Source organism: Alosa alosa, chromosome 5, assembly GCF_017589495.1.
Source record: "Alosa alosa isolate M-15738 ecotype Scorff River chromosome 5, AALO_Geno_1.1, whole genome shotgun sequence".
In the NCBI taxonomy this organism is placed as follows: domain Eukaryota; kingdom Metazoa; phylum Chordata; class Actinopteri; order Clupeiformes; family Clupeidae; genus Alosa; species Alosa alosa.
The window spans coordinates 33,509,789-33,530,669 of NC_063193.1; the positions used below are offsets into that span (position 1 = coordinate 33,509,789).

General features: G+C 45.2%; 2 protein-coding genes across 2 annotated transcripts; one reads left to right on the forward strand and one right to left on the reverse strand.

Moving 5' to 3' along the window:
* Positions 1–1,578: 1,578 nt before the first annotated feature.
* Positions 1,579–10,485, reverse strand: slc25a25a (solute carrier family 25 member 25a). Its single transcript, XM_048243869.1, has 10 exons — positions 10,245–10,485; positions 8,451–8,574; positions 8,246–8,333; positions 7,497–7,608; positions 5,953–6,111; positions 4,804–4,956; positions 4,543–4,650; positions 4,155–4,322; positions 3,860–4,010; positions 1,579–3,556 (listed from the first exon to the last, which is right to left on the reverse strand). The coding sequence occupies exons 1-10, from the start codon at positions 10,401–10,403 to the stop codon at positions 3,369–3,371; spliced, it is 1,410 nt and encodes a 469-aa protein (XP_048099826.1). The 5' UTR covers positions 10,404–10,485; the 3' UTR covers positions 1,579–3,368.
* Positions 10,486–17,345: 6,860 nt separating this feature from the next.
* On the forward strand, positions 17,346–20,613 carry naif1 (nuclear apoptosis inducing factor 1). Its single transcript, XM_048243781.1, has 3 exons — positions 17,346–17,914; positions 18,869–19,376; positions 20,100–20,613. Exons 1-2 carry the CDS (start codon positions 17,473–17,475, stop codon positions 19,360–19,362), a joined length of 936 nt encoding a protein of 311 aa, XP_048099738.1. The 5' UTR covers positions 17,346–17,472; the 3' UTR covers positions 19,363–19,376; positions 20,100–20,613.
* The last annotated feature ends 268 nt before the right edge of the window (positions 20,614–20,881 follow it).

The window sequence follows — 20,881 nt, forward strand, 5'->3', positions numbered from 1 at the left end:
AAAATTAGGTGTTTTCACCACAATATCTCTGGCTGACATGGTCAAAACTGCACGAAATTGAAAGTGTAGGATCATTATGACACCCTCCGAATACATGCCAAGTTTTGTGAACTTTCGTTCATGGGGGGCCTTACAATAAAATAATTTATGTGTACATTTAGTGACCGTACACCAACAAGGATTCCCGGGACACTGAAAGACCGGGGTACACGAAACTTGGTGGGCATGTAACCCCACATGGATAGCATGGAACAGTCGTTTTTCGTTTTGATCTGTAGCCCCCCCGCTATACTGGACCCCCCGAAAGGAGGGTAGGGCAGACACAGTTTTCTGTGAACATCTTGAGAACCGTAGGGCCTAGGATGACCAATTTTTTCCGTATGTTTGCCTCCAGGGGTCATGTTAATTCATTCCATGTGCACACATGTGCATAAACAGATACACACGCACACACATACATTTACAGTAATCATACGTATGACACATACTCACACAGTAGACATATGTATGCATGCATGCACAAACACACATACGCAGGCAAACACACAAGCACGCACACACACACACACAGACACACACACACACACATAAACTTGTACACGCACACATGCACACAATTCAAGAATTTCTCAGAACAGGCAAGATGGGGGTGGGGTTGTATAAAATGAATTTTACATGTGAAATCTATGAACTAATCATGTTTTGGTACTTGTTGTCTAGCAGATACCAGTGAGAATTGAGTGTGGATAATGCAATTTAGTGAGACAGTTAGAATCATATAGGCCTTTCAGCGTGATTTATTTTTGTGGAATAAATGTGCTGGACTGGGCGGCGGTCATATTTTGTACCGCTCTGCGGTACATCTAGTTAGTCACATGCTTGGTCGTACAAGAGCAAGTGCAATAAAATGGAGGGTTGCAACGAATCCCAACTGTGCAAAAGAAATTAGAACAATATATGATGAAAATATTCAAATATAATATATTTTAATATTATTTATGCTTATGAAGAATATAAAAGTGCAAACAAGTTATTTGTTGTGCATTCATTACGTGTTCATGGCCCGTATGAGTTCTGTAGTTCAGAATTATGAAACCAACCAATATTTCAGGTGATTGTGAAGGGATGTATTCTGTTAAGTAGAACTGTTAGTACCACATAGTCAGACGACTTTTCCAAAGACTTGGGTCCTTTCAATACTAACACATGAGAGTGTCAGATTTCCCTGTTTATGATCTTCACCTACTTCAGTGAACTCAATTCTGTACCACACAGGGATGAGTACCACTGATGACGACGATAAGATCACAGATAAGCTCATTATTAGAACTCCAGACTAGTGTTCTTCACTTGGTTTGGTTAGGTCACAAATGGAAGCAGAGCAGTGACAACTTGTGACCACCCAACTGCTAATGACCCAATAACTGTAGATGTGGCATAAGATTTGTTCGTTATAACATTAAAATAAGCAGGTGAGCAGTTGTTTTAAGAACACATGATAAGATACACTTTAGATATTGCCACACAACAAATTTTACCCCCTCCCCCCCTTTTTAGAAACAGCTAACAGACAACAAATTTGATTTTAAAATGTGTTTTTATTAAGTCCAGAGTGTTCAGTCTTTTCAGATCTGTTAAATGCAACACAGAGGGCTAACAACAGAAATAGAAACAATACTGGCTAGCCATTTACTAAGTTACAAAAAACTTCATTATTCAACTGGTTTTCCCTGAGGTATCTTATCTGTTAATACGACATCTTGTATTTAAGGCCTAGGCTTACATTCAGTTGTAGTGAAATATACTGAAGAGAGATATTTTTGTTCCAGCTTTGTTGATTTACAGTCAACCCAAAATCACCTCAGTGCACCTAGCCCTCATCTCCTTTTTTGAACTCAACATATTTGGAATGATTGGCCCATACAAACCATCACATTACGTGACGAAACACACACAGACAGTGATTTAATGCTCTTCTCTCCCCCACAACAGTGAATTACACAGAACATTTAAAAAGTGACTGAAGTCATTTAAAGTGCATTGCTTTTGAGTCAAATATCGATTTTTGAATCAAAGAAGGCTTCTGTGTGCATGAACCCATTGCTTTTCTACATCAACTTCTGCAAAATATGTTGAATTGAAGACCATCTTTACACCAGTCACCTCAATACTGAATGAGCAACCAAGGTTGATTCCTCTAGTTTAACAGGTCAATGCAAACATTTTTCATCTAGAACACAATCTGGCAGCTCATTAAAAAAAAGAAAGGAAATGGCATTTAATGCACCGATTTTGAATCGAGCTGAATCTTAGCAATATTTCGCATTCTCCCCTATTAGCATCAGAATAGGCAACAGATTAGCTTTGAGGCAATGCCCACAGATCTAGCAATCTCAACAGATTATCTTTGAGGCAATGCCCACAGATCTAGCAATCTCAACAGATTAGCTTTGAGGCAATGCCCACAGATCTAGCAATCTCCCAATTATGAAAACACAATGACGCGCCACCAACCACTGCTGCGCTGCTTTAAACAACGAGCTCCATCTGCTGCCCCGCTCCACCAGTAAAAAATAAATACTTTCTCTGTGTGTCCGTACATAAATATATCCACCAGTCAGCCAAGTGAAACAGGGGTGCAGCAGAGAGAGCACCGATAAGATAAAGAAACTACCAAATAAATACCCCCAAGTTCTACCCAGGGTGAGGGCAGACCCACCCCTCCCCCCCCAGCAGTCCGAGCTGTGTGTAGTGTGAAGCAACCATGGTTGAGCCTCGCTCATGGCACTCGGTCTCCTCTCTCAGAGCTTGAGATCTCCCTCTCAGGGCGACAAGACTTGGTGCTGCTCATTGGGACAAACGCGGATATGAAGACGATCAATCGAATAGTGGGCATACATACTGTCCATCCTACATACATACATACATACATACTGTTAATGCTTTACATTGGAAGAATACATCAGACGGTTTCTCAGACGCCCACAAATAAACACACACTCTTCAGCCTTTTTCCAAGCTAGAGGTGGATTCACAACACAGATTTGGTCCGAGCTTTCAGTATTCCAGTACCATGGTCTCTCCTCAAAGTTAACATAAAAAATAAATCTATTTCGATTACAGCAGCAGCGCTGGTTAAAGGCACCCCCGATCCCCTTTGCACAGCATTCATAATCCATACTTGTTCACTTCCTGAAGAACTCGTAGTCCAGACAGGCGTTTGCCAGCCTTCCCATTCCCTCAGCAGGGCGACTCCTCAACTCCCTCACAGGGTCTGAGGCGTCCAGACTGAAGGACTCTTCTGTCCAGACCCTTCACTTCTCTGTCCAAAAGAAAACGATAAATCACAGCAGCATGGAGAGGCTTCTTCACCGCGACGTCACCCCCAGGGTGGACTTGATGTTCTCGTACACCACGTAGCTGATGCTGACCGCTGGGATGACCTTGAGGAAGTTAGGGGTCAGGCCGCGGTAGAGGCCAGTGGGGCCCTCGGTCTGCAGGATCTGCTTGAACAGGCCAGTCATGGAGGCCTGGGGGGCGCTGCTCTGTAGCGTAGCTGAGGACAGACACAACGAGACGCAAAGTCAGCAATGAAAGACGCAATGTCACCGGCAACAACATATCATTATTTAAACACCATCTCAGTTATGCTACACACATAGGACAACAACATTCAGGCCAGTTCAGAATCCCAAGGTGGGAACAACCAGGCTATTAATACTATTTTTAGTTGACAGTTATGGTACTTAGAGGTCACCGTTGTCCAAAGTGACTTTATTGTCTTACGCAACATTAGTCCCCAGGCTATAACTATCCTCTGGTTGAAGGGGAGTCCCAGAGAGGGAGAGTAGGCGCTCACCTTGTGCCTGCATGCGCGTCCGCACCAGGGCCAGAGGGTAGCTCGCCAGCTGGCCGCACGTGCTGGAGGCTGTTCCACAGGCCAAGAGAACCAACACGCCCGGGTCTCTGCTGTCAGAACCGTGCCGCTGCAGCCAGGAGTTCTTCAGGGTCTGTAGGGGGAACACGAGGGTGAAAGGTCACAACTCAACTCCTACTCACTCAGTCACTGTTCCACTGAGCGATTCTCTACTGGACTGGCATTTACAGCTGGACCACTCTCCAATAGAGTGGCATGTTGCTAGGCACCTACTCACCTCGTACACTGCCAGATCGATGCCCGCGTAGGGGATGATGCCCAACATGTTGGGAACGTAGCCTTTGTAGAAGGCACTCATGCCCTCCCTCCTGAGAATCTGCTTGGCACAGTCCGAGATGCCAGCGTACTGGCCCGTCTTTCTCAGTGCCAATCGGGTCTTGAGGACCTGCAGGCAAACATGGCAGCAAAGGACAAGGTTAGAGACTTGCGTTTGGTCCACAAATCAGCAGTTGTAGACTAGAGGTTATAACCATCTGATGAGTTCTTATGTCGATTGTTATAATAACACTTTGACTGTTTCACCCTCAATAGTTTTTACCCATAACCCATTTCTGCAACCCAGCGCAACAACAAATGGACTGATTGATTGACAGCTGTCTGCTCACCTCCATCGGGTAGATGACACTCTGGGCGAAGACTCCTGCCAGAGAGCCGGCCACAAAGCGCTCTGAGATGCCAAGCGTCTGCCCATTGCTGCCCATCAGGCGCTTAATCTGGACAAGGAAGGAAGGCAGACACTTAATGAGGATCGAGCCTTAATCAGGGGTCAAGGCGTTTAGAACACCTACAGGGGTAGTACTCTAAGACCACTCCAATGCCAACTCTGACACCAGGGCACTGGTGGTGCCAGTCAGTCGGGGCAGTACCTGTTCGTAGGCCATGAACTTGAGCGCCGACTCGGGGGCGATCTTGATGACGTTGATGCCGTTTCCTCTCCACAACGCGCGGACACCGCCCTCTTTGATCATCTGGGCAAGGCCAGTCATGAGGCACATGTTGCCGCTCCGAGACCCGTGGACCTGACGGAGCACACACAAGATGGCCCTCAATAACAATGATCAAGAAACGCCATTTCCTCCAGAACATTTTTATCCCATTTTACAATTTGCCTTTTCATTCTTTAAATATGACGTTGTATGGTCTGGTTCATTAATTCATGCTGATTAATACTTAGTAGTAATTACGCTCCTCTACTGTAAGACCCTGTTGCACTGAACAGAACTGTCCAAGGGTCTTAGTGCACGTTTGGGTTTGGCAAGACCAGATCAAAGGCAAACATTTCACAAAGTTGTAAAGCCCTTGAGGTCAAGTGGTTGGTGCAGCACTTGACCTCAGTGGCCCAGATCAAACAAGGCTGCTGACGCACAACTGCTGCAATGACATGGACCCGACTTTGCCCCCCGCATCTGGAACTGCAGCCAATCAGGACGAGCAATGCAACATCAACCGCTTGCAGCCAACCAGAGCGCAGAATCGAGGGTGTGTGAGGCCCTGTGCTTTCTGATTGGCTGGAGGCAGGCACAGCTGCCGAGCTCGCATGGATTCCAAGACTCTTTCTCTCACACATGCATTCATTAACTAGAGTGCGAGCGTGCATGTGTACTGATTAGCACATTTATGGCTCTTGGGTAAGTACTCTTGTGTAATATGTGATATCTGCCTCAAATTGTTCCGTTCACTAGGCTGGGAGAAAGTTACGCAATCAACCTACTTTCCCCTCAAAATGCAAGGGAAGGGAAACATATAGGTTGCGTAAAATGGAAGCCACCCTATTCAAAGATCTGAGACTGCCAGAGTAGGTCAGGTCATGTGACAGCATCGTACAGACCAAGTGCCCTTCCTGCCCTTGCCCTTCCCCTTCCCCACAGCACCTTCATAGGGAACATGAGCAAGTACATATGAACTATTGGGGCCAAGATGTTCCCTCGGTGAGTGACGCATGGAGAGTTGGAGTCAGAGAGAGTGTGTGTGTGTGTGTGTGTGTGTGTGTTTAAGTCTGTGTGTGTCCTCCTCACCTGCATGATGACCTTCAGGCGATCCAGAGGGGCGGTGAAGGTCCTAGAGACTGCGCCTGCGCCCCCTCCGGCCACCAGGTGGCGCCACCACATCCCCGTCAGCTTCTCCTCCTCTGTGAACTCATCTGGGACCATCAGGTTCTCCCCGACATCAAAGATCTGCAGAGAACACACACAACCAATCAGACTCTTGGAAAACAGAACAGCACTTTCTGCAAACTAGTCGGTCTAAAACTGAGCAAACGGTCACACAGCATCTTCTGAGTAGCCCCATCTTTGTGCCATTTGGCAGCATCAAGATCAACAGGTTTTGTGTTTGAGCCCCACTATGCACACAAAATGGCACTCATTAACATATTGATCGGCAGATCGTGCGACAGGGCCCTGTCGTGCGTCATTGAGAGCTGGTCATCGTGGTCTATGGTGCAAGTCACACCAAACTGATAGTCTTTACCCTTTGGAACCTCATGGGAACACTAACCCCACCCATCCCCCCCGAAGTGTAAATTTCACCCAGTGCATCACTGGGGGGCCCAGAGCATGGTGAGGGGCTTCCTACTGCAAAAGGCCAAAGGGCCCCCAGCATAACACAGCAGCCTTCACAGCTGCGCTTACATAACATAACATAACATAACATAACATTCTAGGTCAGTGTAGGGGTGGGGTGGGGTGGGGGGTTATACATATGACTGACTAAAGATAATTGAGATGCAAATCTATATCATACTAAAGAGCACCCATGGCAGAGATAAGAGAACTATAGAGTAAACTACATGGGTTTTCCCTATTAAGCACTTCTGAGCTGAGCTGAGCTGAGCTGGCCCTGCATAGCCTAAAAGCCAAGTTGATCCAGCTTGAGCCGTTATTACGATTTGTGTCTTTGGAGTGGATGGGAACACAGTCCTTTTGGCAAGAGCATGCGGGATGTACTGAGTGTTTTGAACACCACAGAGTGACGCAGGTCAATTAGCGGGTGCCCACATAAACTAACGCTGCTCGACATTTGTCTGGCCTGTCTGCGTCTGCCCGGCCCTCCTCCAGGCATCCCAGTCATTATTATTAGCTACGGGCAAGACTGAACCAACTCCTGGCACATGAGGCAGACACGTCAAAGATTTAGTGTCAGGCACACTAGCCCTGCAAAGCCGTCTAGTGGCCTGGATCACAGTGTCCTCCAGGCAGCCTAATTCTTGGAAGAGGATATTTCGAGCCCTTGTGCTTCGAGCGCAAAGGTAAATTAAAGCTCAGGACACTGTTGGCAGGGGTTTTTAAGAGTGTACTAAGAGAGAGAACCACATTCAGAAACCTGTAAGACACCAAACACCAACATCACGAGAGCAGGCCCTCAGCCCAGATACACTGGATCCGGCTAGGACCGGTTGGTTGATCTGGATAAGATTCAGAGGCTAACTGAGGGCAAGGGTGACAAGGCTGGCCGATTAATTGTCAAAAAGAAGAATTCTAAAGCTTAGCTTGTGCCTGCATACATACATGCATACGAGTCTGTGTTTGTCTGTGTGTGTGTGTGTTTGTGTGTTGCTCACCGTTGAGTGTTTCCAGTAAAGAATGATCTCTGGGAGGTTCTCCACAGGCTGTAAGGTGGGGTAATTCTTCCAGTCTTTTGAGTCGATGGTCATCGTCCCATTCTTGTCCATACTACAATACAATTAGAAGAGTATACACATTACAACAGGCCCAAAAGGACTGAACGAGGCATCACAATAGCCACTTCAGAAGTCATGTGTAGATGTTTAGTCTAAATGCTCAGATTTAAAGAGGGGTTATAACTTCCTGACCAGGAAAAAATTTATTGGCTTCGCAAATGTAGCTTTTACGGCACAGATTTTACACCATCATGCATTACGATAACATCATTTTCAATGAGTGCCATCCTACACACAGTCAAGTAGGTGTTGAGATGGAGAGAGGGGTTAAGAAGAGAAAAGGCTGGGCAAAGCACGTGGAGCAGACAAGGTCATTACTTACAAGGTGGCAGGGAACCAGCGAGTGGTCCCTTCTGCCTGCAACAAGCACAAGCCACAGAGAGAGAGAGAGACAGTCAAGCCCAACCACAGCAGGCCTAGCGTTTAGAAGACACAGTCAGCACTCAAATCAGGGTACTAGAGGTGTTTTACAAGCAGGTCACCGTGGTGATTCATGAGCTCTTAGGTAACTTAACAGACTACACTGAGATTACACAACTGCCTTCGTCATCCCTCACCCAAAGCCATAAGCAGCCGAGGCTTGGAGCGCCGAAGCTCGTTGATAGATTGCGGCTTTCGTTTAAAATTACCTTGTGAGAACTTTTTCGGCCTGCTGTAGCGTGATGTAGACGCCAAGGTCTCGTAGCGACTCCACAATCTCTTTGGCATCAACATGACCTGAATGAAGAGAAAGACAGCAAACAGACACGATTAAAACACTGCAGTCTGCCACACCAAAAAAATGCCCAGTTCTCTCTTAGTCCCAGAAACGCCGATCTCCGACACCTCGCATACCTGCACTTTTCTTATCCAGCGTCTTGAAGACGAGCTTCAGGTCCTTCTCGTGGTCTTGCAGGTAATGCACAAACTCCTCAAAGTCCAGCTGGCCGTCCACTTCCTTCTCCTCCTTCACACTTTTCTGCAAGGACAAGATGGCCGACATTACTTACACACAACACCAAAGGAAGAGAAACCTGGACACACACACACACACACACACACGACTTTCCTAGACATCTGCGGTCCAAATGATGATTGAATACATTTCAAATGCAGATCAGGGTATTACTTAACTGGACATAACTAACAGGTCAGGGATGTAGGCTAGCCTAAAGGTCACAGTGTCCAGGACACAAGCAGTAGGGTAACTCGATAGCAATCATAGCATCACTTGAGAACCGGGTCACGCACAATTTCAACCTAGTGATGTAAAATAAGCAGGACTTAGGCTGCACAGCAGTAACGTGGCCAGCTTTCAGGCCTACATATCACTCAATCAGGCTTGAGTACATAGAAATAAGATAAGCTGCCCATTACTCAATGATTTCATCACATAGCAGTCCTGCAAAGGCAAACTGTTCCCTGTGGCTTATGAGGGTGGGCTGCCTGTGTGTGTGGCCGCCTGGACACCTCTTCACACTCTTAGTGACCAAATTTAAATTTACACCGCCACACTTCGTGTCCTGTCTGTCTGATAGTGTGTACTGGGCGCAGTAAGTTGGTAGAAATGAAACACATAGACGGATCAGACATGCAACTGGAGAGCGCCATCTGCACAACTCCCGTTCACATGCAAATCAGTGTGCTAGTGCAGGTGTCAGTCACGGTCGTCTCTGTGATCAGGAAACAGTTGTTGCATGCGGCCAGGGGACTGACCAGCTGGCACCCGGCCGATCCTGTGCAGTGCACTTTTGAGCAGGCGTCTTGAGATTTGGTAAGATGACCCATTTCACTAGTATGAAGATAGACGCCCCTCTCGAACAAGTCATGCTCGAGCGCCTGTTTAATTCGCACATGTGAGTGAGAGAAGAGACTCCCAAGTTGGGTCTCCACCTTCTGTAGGGTCTGCTCAGTTATCACAGTCCAGAGGAAGTGGAAGACCTTTATCTCAACGCAGTTCTTATAGAAAATAGTGAAAATATTGAATGCATTTTTGCTATAGTGCACATTCCAACATTAAAAAGGAGTAAAATTTCTATGTTTAAAGTATTATTATTAACTAAAATGTTGCCTGAAAGGTTTGCACAGCAGGCTATTGAATTTCAAGACAAAATGGCTAAATTATTGGGACAATCTGAGAGAAGCATTTTACACTAACGGCAGGACCATGCAATCGACCATGCAATCGACTGCATACCGAAGTTACTGGAGCCTTCTGTCACCTCGATCGATAGTCATGCCAGATCGCAGCATTTGCACTCACACAGGGTTGCTAACAAGTTAGCATAGGCTAAAATGAGTTTCACTCTGAATTGCACAACAGTTGACAGGATTGTGTTTTTATTTGCCCGATAACATACCGATCGACAATTGCTGCACCTTTAAGATCTCAACGGCAAAGTAGCGCTAGCTACAGTCCACGTAATCGGAATTGCCGTCCTTATTAGGTGGTTAGGCAGAGGAAGCGCGTTAGGGAAGTCACATTTTTCGAGAAATCCAACCCCCGGCCTGTGACCGTATGACTCATGGTTTAGGTACGCGACGAAACTGATATTTCAGGACAAAATGGAACAGACATTTCTGCTAAATTAGATGCGTGCAAATCGTGTAGACGTGAAAAACGCTAATAAATAAAGTACAAGCCCTTACCTTTCTCCATTTCTGATAAGTAGTAAATTCCTGAGATGGGAGTAGCACGCTTAGCTTGAACAAGGATTTCAGCTCGGATGGAAGTCCATTTGACTCGAAATAATCAACTTCGATAGGATCGGAGTTCGAAACAGGCACGTAAAGACAAAGGGACAACATCTTAAATTAAAAACTGAAAGTATGCGCAATAAATAAATAAATAACACACGATGGGTTTGCCTCTCGGCAAAAGAATACTGAAATGCCGGTACGGAAGTGTGCCACATGCTATGAATAGGAAAGAGCCACTCCCACACTCTGCGTCATCATCTGTAGCACGCTCCCATTGGCCAGTAGTACCAACGTCTCCCCTGCTCTCTTTGGCCTTTGTTCCTGAGGTGGGCGCCAAGAATTTCAAAAGCTTGGCTTCCTGCCCACACAATTGACATTTGCATTTGCACCATGTATTTCATCTAATCAGAGTGAACGTTTTCATCATGATTACTAGTTACATAGCCAAAGCAGTGATATTTGTTTCTAGTAAGAGCGTGTAATACGTTGAGATGATGCTATGTCCCATATTGCTGGAGGATGCAATAAATCTTTTGAATATCTAATTGCAGTAGCCTATAATATTTTTTATATCACGCACCAGCAATGATAACATCCTGTTTTAGTGAGTTAGTAAGGCGTAGTAAGCCTCACATGCACTTTGTTGCACAGGTTTTGCTGCAGGACATTTTATGAAACTAAGCAGTTAAGATAGCTATAGGCCTACTCTGCAGTGCACCCTCATTTATAGTCAAATCAAATGTTTTCTCCAAACATTCTCAATAATGGTTGATGAGGTCTGTGTTCGGCCTGTAACTTGACTGACATGGATTGCTGGTTCCTGCTATCTTACTTGACATTTTAAAAGTTATTATCATCCCATCTTTACCCATCATTACATTACATTACTCCGGCCTTCTGGTTAGCGCTTCGGACTTGTTACCGGAGAGCTGCCGGTTCAAACCCCGACCAGTGGGCCGCGGCTGAAGTGCCCTTGAGCAAGGCCCCTCACTGCTCCCCGAGCGCCGCTGTTGTTGCAGGCAGCTCACTGCGCCGGGATTAGGGCTAGTCCACACATACGAAACCGATCTTTTTTTCCTCCGTCTTCCCTGAAACCGCATCAAGAATATTTGCGTCCAAACGGATCCATCTCAACACGACTCAACACGTTACTTCATAACCCAGGCCTATAGGTGGCACTGTTTCTTTACAGAAATTGACCAAAGTTTGTGCTTTACAAACAGACAGAATAGGCTATGACGAAATGGCTAGTGTAAGGAAACCAGAATTGTTTGTGTGGACTGATGGGGAACAGTCAACTGTAAAACTAATTAACTTTATTTTACGGTTTGTGAAGGGTGCAGTCCCGTCCTTTATTTGGCTAACGCAGGTAGGCCTACTAATCACCTTTACTTTCTTTGGTTGTAGGATAGTCCGTGATTCACATTAGTTTAGGCCATCACCGCAATTAGGCTACTAAACGCAAGGCTTACCCAAGTTCTAGGCTATTCTGTCGCCACATTTATAATATTGCTATAAAACCTTCGTTAGTAAAAGTCAATACGTTTGCCTGCATCAAATCGCGCATTTGCATTCAGTGTGCTACCATCGGCTTAACGTGAGTTCTAAGCGTCTTTGTATGCTTATATCTGATTTCACTCGACTGAATGCATGTATATATGTTGTAAGACATGTAAAATAAATGAATGACACTGGCACTACGCACAAATTAATGTAGCCTAAACTTACACCGCACTTTCCTAATAACTTAAGTTCTCTCGCGTCACTGACAGTAGCTAGAATGCATTAAAAAACACCGGGAAAAAACAGTGTTCAGTCCACCAAGTCATAAGCTATCGGCGCTGCGCAGCACCAGTTGTGATATTTATCTTAATGAGTGTAATCGTTGGTAATGTCATGTATGAACTAGTATTGTTAGGCAATACTATAAGTGCAAGTCCAGGGCAGCTGAGGTGTGGCGATGACATCATCGATACGCAAGCAGGATGTTTCGCTGTCTAAACGAATTCAAACGGGCGACGGTTTCAGATTTCTCCACTCTGGGACCAGGTTTCAGAAAAGTGCGGTTTCGGGCAGTGCGTTTACAGGATTTGTTTGGACGCTCGGCCAAGACGAAGCAAAACCTCTGCGTTTAACCTAAAAAGCGTCTCCGTGTGGACGGGCCCTTAGTGTGTGCTTCACCTCACTGTGTGCTGAGTGTGTTTCACTAATTCATGGATTGGGATAAATGCAGAGACCAAATTTCCCTCACAGGATCAAAAGAGTATATATACTTATACGTTCCATCATTGTAAAAAGGAAAAAATATACAGTAGGCATATATTGACATATTAATGATGATGCAACAAATCCAGACCTCATTCCTATCCAAGAATGCTCTGATGCCTAACTTTCAAGGTTGATCTGACATTCCTCTCTTAAGTAGGGTGTGTGTGTGTGTGTGTGTGTTCAGGCCATCCCTTTGTGCTGACATCTAAGGATTGCCAGTTGGCTTGTAAAGTACCACTGCTGTGCCAATAGTATTAGCTGACAACAGACCATGAAATAACAAAGCAAGGTCTACTCAGAACATGATAAACATGTTCAGGGGTTGGGATGATAAACATGTTCAGGGGTTGTGGTGATAAACATGTTCAGAGGTTTGGGTGGCCAGCATTAAAATGTGCCTTGTTTGATGACAAAACATTTCATGTTCTTGGATTAGCCACAAGCAAAACCAATAGTTCTGGCCATAGCGTGACTGGCTGGGGCACCTGCACCGTACCCTGGCGACCCGGGTTTGATTCCCGCCCTGTGGTCCTTTCCGGATCCCACCCCGACTCTCTCTCCCACTCGCTTCCGGTCATTCTTCACTGTCCTGTCATTAAAGGCATAAAAAGACCAAAAAAAAACCAGTAGCTCTGTGATAATGCCCTCATAGTCACAGTCACAAAAGAGATTTGCTAAACACACTGTGCACCATGTGGGCGAAATAGACCTCTGAAGTTCGCCTACAAAAAAGAACCAAAAAGGCCATCTTTGCCCATATAAGGAGATCCGGTTGTTAATTGAAGCTAACTACCTATGGCAAGTTGCATCGCAAGTTAGCTCTGGGGTAGCAAAAATCTAAGTGTGCCTCCTTCACGTACCGGAGATCACAGTATCCACTCGAAGGCAGAGGACAAAAGTGTGTTCAGGAAAACGTCTGCATTTCAGACTTTTTCATCCCCGCCGGAGTTTAACAGGTGTGATAAATCAAAATCCCCATGTTATTTTCCCATAGGAAAAATCGCCAGATACCGGATGTCAAAGATGGCTGCTTTTTTGTAGGCAAACTTCAGAGGTCTATGGCAACACACTCCGCACCATGTGGGTGAAATGGCAACACACTCCGCACCATGTGGGTGAAATGGCAACACACTCCGCACCATGTGGGCGAAATGGCAACGCTTCTACACCCCGGAGAGGCACCACAAGGAGAATGCAAGGCAGACATCCTGAACTTATCGGCCGCCTGCGTCCCATGATGGACATCTGAGCCTGAGGGCTGTCCTGCTGCTATTTTGGGGGAGTCACACACACGGCAACGTACAGAGAGACCACGGGAGCAGGCCAGGCCAGGCCAACACTAAGAGCTTTGGAGGTCAACCAGTTTGATCTTCACACCAAACGACACAGGAGGCCTAAAGGTGGTGACGTTTCATGCTGAAACTGAGGTGATATGTTGTTATGGGGGCAAACGACGCAAAAGATCTAATGGGGTGACGTTTAATGGGGAATCCGAGGTGGTCTGTTCTAATGGGGGCATATTGATGTATTAATGGGGAATCCGAGGTGATCTGTTCTAATGGGGGCATATTGATGTATTAATGGGGAATCCGAGGTGATCTGTTCTAATGGGGGCATATTGATGTATTAATGGGGAATCCGAGGTGGTCTGTTCTAATGGGGGCATATTGATGTATTTAGTTATTGGGTGCTTTACTGTTATAGGCTGATTGGGGGAAAACTTGTTTTTATTCATTAATGTAATTTTAGGACTTGTTTTGCCGTTGTTTTTCGGTTATTAACTGGTGTTTTTACTTCACTATATCAGCTGTACGCTATGCTGTTTTTGTACTATGCCCCCCACACACGCCCACACACACACCCACACACGTACACATCTGCCCTCAACTTCAAAATAAGACACCTAATTGCGGTCAGTAACAGGCTTTGATAATAACTACAGCAAATACCCCCCTCACCCCTCCAGCCATGGCAAGGTCAAGTTCCACAGTAGTGCATCACAATATAGTGTTTGGCCCCAATGTGCCGTGTTTTGATCTCAGCAGATTACAGGTGGCTGTCTACGCCTGACGCAGTAACTGATAACCTTTACAAAAGGGGGTCAGCACGGCAGCTGCAAATCAGGGAAAACAGGATGCTATTCTCTCTATCTATTCTCTCTATCTTTCCATGCTATTCTCTCTATCTCTCTCTTCATTATGGGCCACGGTGTGATTGGCAGACATAACACGTGACAACAATAAGACACGGAACATCTAATCAGTTTGAAGAGAAACAATTATCACCTGGATGCTTTCTTATCTTTTTATGGCTTCCCCTGCTCAAGAAAATGAATGAAAAACAACCTGTTTTGTTCACCTTTGGTTGCATATAATAACAGTAAAAGGTTGCATATAATAACAGTAAAAGCACCATTTTTGAGAAGATATTTCTATTATAATTTACTGTGGCGTGTCAGCATAGGCACAGTTCCGGAGTTGTTAACTCCCATAACTCCTGTTTTTGTGTATGAGTCCATAAAAACTCTGTGACGAAAGCATTTCCACAAATCTCTGATTTGTTACATTTACATTACTAAATGTATAATTCATCTTGAGAGAAAAAGTTGTCTTCAATTTAGGCCTAAGACATTGTAAACACTTGTCTTGTCTTGCCCATCTTTTATGCAGTTTAAAGTAACTAAGCATATCTTCAAATGAAGGGAAGTACACGTCATGTGTACAATTTGAGGTTGTCATTTGTTTTTATTGTTTAGAAATGCTGTAGCCCACATGAATACAGTGTACTTTCAAAATGCCAAGAATTGCCATAATAAATGTTTATTATGTCAACAGTTGTGCTTTACTCAGTATGCTTAGAGTCTGCCGAGCTGGCACACCTCTTTAACCCTATAACTCTGTAATGACAGTGATACGCCACTATAACTCTAATACAGTGACACACCACTATAACTCTGAAGACAGAAATAGGCTGCTCTCTGTGATAGGGCTGCCAGCTGGCTGTACTCATGAGGCCTGCCAGGGACCGGCCTGTCCACACATGAAGCCAACATGTGAGTCGTAGGACACACCAAATCAACACCTTTGCCAATCACGAAAACAATCATGATGAGAGGGTTGTTGTAATAGTTATTACACATAAGATAAAACCTTTGAACCTTCGGTGAAGTGGTGACATCATCTCCATCCGTCTCCATCTTGACTCCACCAGCTGAACCCTTGGGAAACTCCGATCCTTGGAACAAAAACACAAACATTCTGTTCCAGAACGTGCTGATGTCAAAATTATGCGGCATTTTTCACCTCAAACCTCAAACACTTCAGAAACAGTGACTGATGGACTACACTGAACAGCAACCAGACTGACAAAGGGAGACTGCTCAAATTGTTTTTCTTAGATCAGTCAGTCAGAGACAAAATATTACTTAGAAACTCAGTCTTTCACTACAAAGAATCCTAATGAGATGATTTAGCTATGTTGGACTATACATTGCATGATTGTACAGCATATGCCTACTTTGGACACTGTGTGTGAGCTGTTCTTGATATACTTTGCATTAATGTATTAATGCAGGCTCAGGGTTCACACCAAACTTGAGTCAGAGTATCCATTACGTGGTGTGTGGTGGAATCAGTGTGCCCATTAGCATCAGGGGTGTGTGGTGGAATCAGTGTGCCCATTAGCATCAGGGGTGTGTGGTGGAATCAGCGTGCCATTAGCATCAGCCAAAAGACCCCTGATAAAGATCGCATGGTTAAGCCCAAATGGCATTTAAGTATAAGTATAAGTATATATACTTTTTTGATCCCGTGAGGGAAATTTGGTCTCTGCATTTAACCCAATCGGTGAATTAGTGAAACACAAACAGCACACAGTGAACACACAGTGAGGTGAAGCACACACTAATCCCGGCGCAGTGAGCTGCCTGCTACAACGGCGGCGCTCGGGGAGCAGTGAGGGGTTAGGTGCCTTGCTCAAGGGCACTTCAGCTGCGGCCCACTGGTCGGGGCTCGAACCGGCAACCCTCCGGTTGAACGCTTCAGTGTCTATCAGGCTTTGGCTAGCGACCACCATAGATGACCTGATACTGAAATACTTAACAGCTTTCAACTCACCGGAAGGGTGTCAATTTTCTAACAGGACTTTATCTTCCCAAGACCAGATAACTATTTCTTCTGCTGCAGAGGTTTGCAAAGGCAGTGCAGCTGATATTCAGAGTCCCAGGCCAGCTGACCGATGTTGCATGAGCTGCCATGTGGCTGCAGGGAAAGTTTTGTGGCCCATGGTGGGTGAAATAAGATAATCCCATATGCATAGTGCACAGTGATGTATTTGTTTGGATCCTTGGTTTTTGAAAATGTAGGCCTAATTATTTATGGCATGTCATGTTCACCCTCTAAACACACACACACACACACACTTTTCCCTCTACCCTACTTACCTCTAACATTAATATTTACATTGCTTGAAAGAAATTATGTCTTCATGTACAGAGGAAGAAAATAGCCTATAGTATAAGATTTCATGACTCATCCAGTCTATTTCCTGCAGCAGCCATGCCTCTGTAGTGTTTTGTGTTCCTAAGCGGAGAAATATCGCCACCTGTTGGATACTTTCTGGAATAGACCTGTGTCCAGTCAAAGGCTGAACCACCCATTTTGTATTTGAGTGACAGTGTATTCAGCAACTACAGAGGGTGACGAAGTGTACCCCATAGGCATGGTTGAACCAATCAAAGTTGTCATATGGAGGAGGCGGGACTTCAGCCATTACGGACGCAAACGTTGTTGTAGGAAGAAGAAGCCGATTCTAGAAGCCATTACGTTGCGCAGCTCAGTCGAGAAAAACTTACTATTTTACGTATATTACGCACTTTTATTCTTTAAAAAAAGTAATATTTCATATAGTCATGGCATCACAAGCTAAAAAAAGGAAAATGAATTTCTCTGAAAGGGAGGTGGAAATCATTGTTGAGGAGATGGAAAAACAGAAACACATTTTAGTTAACCACTTCAACGCTGGCGTTACTCACATCGCCAAAAACAATGCATGGATTGAGATACTGAAGCGTGTAAATGCAGTGACTACTTGTCAAAGGGAACTGGCTGAGGTAAAGAAGAAGTGGTCAGATCTAAAGACTGAAGTGCGGCGGAAAGTGGCTCAGGCCCGCGCAGCAATGGAAGGCACTGGCGACTGCACCTCAGTGCCAGTCATTCTGACTTCAATGCAGCAGAGAATCTGTAACCTCCTGGGAGAAGCCACAATCATCAGCCTTCCCGCGGGCGAAGCGAGCGCAGAGATCAGTGTTCCTGTGCCAATGAGCTCAGCGGCTACGGTCACTCTCACGCAAAGTAAGTCAATTACGTTAACGTACGCTAAAAGAATAGGCCTAGGCTTTGCTTGCGGGAAGTGCGCGGTGAAACGTGAGACTGACGGTCCAGTAGGCTATGCTACGGTGGTAGTTCACTAGGTGAACTCTGAATGTTAAATATTTATAAGTGCCGATTGCTCTGACCGTTAATTAATTTGTAGACTGAAGCAGACCTAGGCTTAGTCGACAGATCAGAAGTAGGCATAAAGTTGGATTCTATGAGATATCCTGTCCTGAATACCCTTATTAAGTTTAGAGCCATATAGGCCAAAATATTTTTTTTTACATCTGACACTTAAAACAAATAGTTTGTGCAGTTGTGGTGATGTGGTGTCTCTTTGTGTGTAAGCAAACACCCAGACTGCCTCTGCGGCCTGTGAAGTTAAAACCTATTTACGGAACATCCATTGCCATCCATTAGAATATCCATCAGCTCCTTCAGTTCCAGATCAAATGAGGTAGCATGGGGTTTAGTATTGAAACCATATGACACATTCACTTCAAATGTTGGATAGTCGTGATTGTTATTCTTCCAAGAACAAGAAAACCAGATTCAAATGCCAAATTCAGATGACATAACCTCCGGAAGAGACTGAAAATGACCCTTTATTATGATGCTTGAAAGAGTAGAGAGGAAGTTGGCCATCTCGAGTGTATACCGTCTGTATTGGTATGTGATTTGGGTACTTGGGGCGTGTGTGTGTGTGTCAGGCTTGTGCAAAATTCCAGAACTGAATTAAAACTGGCTCTTAAATTCCAATTAAATTCTTGAATTTCATTTGCATTTCAATTGAGGTAGCAAACAGGAAGCAGAATTGCAATTCGAATTGTGCACAACCCTGTGTGTGTGTGTGTGTGTGTGTGTGTGTAGTGTGTGTGTGTAGTGGCTGATGTATGTGTTGATGCCTATGTGTGTGTGGTGGTTCCTGTTCAGGTGAGACCACTTACCACACGCTGGAGGAGGGCATGGTGGAGTACTGCACCACGGAGACGCCCGTCACCGTGACAACGGAGGCGGCGCCGGTGGAGGTGCTGGCGGCGCAGGCGACGGAGTGCTCGGTGAAGCCGCAGGAGCTGAAGAGCCGCATCGCGCTCAACTCGGCCAAGCTGCTGCAGGAGCAGCGCGTCACCAACCTGCACGTGCGCGAGATCGCCCAGCACCTGGAGAACCAGAACGACCTGCTGCAGATGATCCGGCGCTCGCAGGAGGCGCAGGCGTGCGCCCAGGAGCGGCAGGCCCAGGCGCTGGAGGGGACGCAGGCCGCGCTGCTCGCCCTCATCCAGATGTTCCGGCCCGCGCTCAAGGACCTGCGCAAGTTCCTGCAGAGCGCCAACAGCCTGGGGGGCGTCGCCGTGGCGACGTCAGGGAGCGAGGGAGCGGAGAGCAAAGCCCCCGCCACCACCCAACAAGCCGAGGACGTGCAGTAGACTCAGGAATCTGTGTGTGTGTTTAGATTTGTTTACTGACGTGTGTGTGTGTGTGTGTGTTTAGATTTGTTTACTGACGTGTGTATGTGTGTGTGTGTGTGAGTGTGTGTGTGTTTAGATTTTTGTTTACTGACGTATGTGTGTGTGTGTGTGTGTGTGTGTGTGTGTGTGTGTGTGTGTGTGTGTGTGTGTGTGTGTTTAGATTTGTTTACTGACGTGTGTATGTGTGTGTGTGTGAGTGTGTGTGTGTTTAGATTTTTGTTTACTGACGGTGTGTGTGTGTGTGTGTGTGTGAGTGTGTGTGTGATTTTAGATTCGTTTGTGAATGTGTTTTGTTCATGTCTGTGGGTGAAAGTACATGTGTATGGCTCTGTAAACTCTGTTTGTGTGTGTGTGGTGAAAGTAGATGAGAATAGCTCTGTAAACTGTGTGTGTGAGTGAGTGAAAGTAGATGAAAATGGCTCTGTAAATTGTGTGTGTGTGTGTGGGTGAAGGTAGATGTGTATGACTCTGTGAACTCTGTGTGTGTGTGTGTGTGTGTGTGTGTGTGTGTGTGTGTCATTCTGTCTTAGTGGGAGGAAACTGGAGTGCTTCTGTGAAGTGTTTCTCAATGTCTGTGTGTGTTTTGTGTGTGTGTGTGTGTGTATGTGTATATGTGTGTATTCAAAAGAAAGTGATTTTGTGTGGAACCGCATTTGTGTACAGGAATATTAAAATGTGTGTTTGACTTGGTCTAGGTTGTGGAGTATCGCGCCTATGCGCTGGTTGCAGTAGATGGTACTACGTTGTACATACATTGGGACTGAAATATGATGATGGAGTTTTATTGTGCAAAACTCGTGGAGTGTGTTTGCTTATTGTCTGACTACGGATTTTACAAGCCATGTTGTATGATGGTGCATCAATATTTTGGTATTTTTCCCCCTGACGTTGTCTTCCTCCGAAGTTGAATAACTTATTTTTTATTTTCTGAACATAATTTATGAAACAGCAGAGTGACTACAAATGATAGGACAGATATTTGAATGTGAACGGTTCAGTGTACACTCCATTTGAATGCATTTGTAAGAAATCAGTTTTAAAATCAAGCATTGAGTTTCAGTCAAATAAAATACTTGTTTTGGCCTTATTTGTATTTCAAGATGCATGGATTTTGTCAGACAGAAAACAAATCCAAGAAGACATGAATGTTCAGAGTTGTTGAAATACAATATCTGTCATTGCAAACTCATTAAATTCGCTATTACCTTACTGATGCCTGATATTTCTTTCATTGTCTTAATACTGAACAACAGACCATGTCCAGTCTTGTCATTATTCTGCAGAAGACCAGACAGATAATTAATTATGTGAACTGGAAGAGTCGCCAGATAGAAGGCACTGTGTTCCCCAAGCAATGCCACGTTACAGCGCCAGAGGTCGCTGTACCAGTTGGCTTTGTAAACACTCATCAAATCATACATGGTGTCTATTTAGCTACATTTTTTGCGATGTAGTCAGTGTTTTTCCCCCTGTTTGT

Coding starts and splice junctions, on each gene's coding strand:
- slc25a25a (XM_048243869.1), bottom strand. CDS start 10,403: ATGTTGTCCCTTTGTCTTTACGTGCCTGTTTCGAACTCCGATCCTATC. Junction 8,575..10,244: donor CTTATCAGAAATGGAGAAAG/GTAAGGGCTTGT, acceptor TTGTCCTTGCAG/AAAAGTGTGAAGGAGGAGAA. Junction 4,957..5,952: donor GCCTGAAGGTCATCATGCAG/GTGAGGAGGACA, acceptor GTGCTCCGTCAG/GTCCACGGGTCTCGGAGCGG.
- naif1 (XM_048243781.1), top strand. CDS start 17,473: ATGGCATCACAAGCTAAAAAAAGGAAAATGAATTTCTCTGAAAGGGAG. Junction 17,915..18,868: donor TACGGTCACTCTCACGCAAA/GTAAGTCAATTA, acceptor GTTCCTGTTCAG/GTGAGACCACTTACCACACG.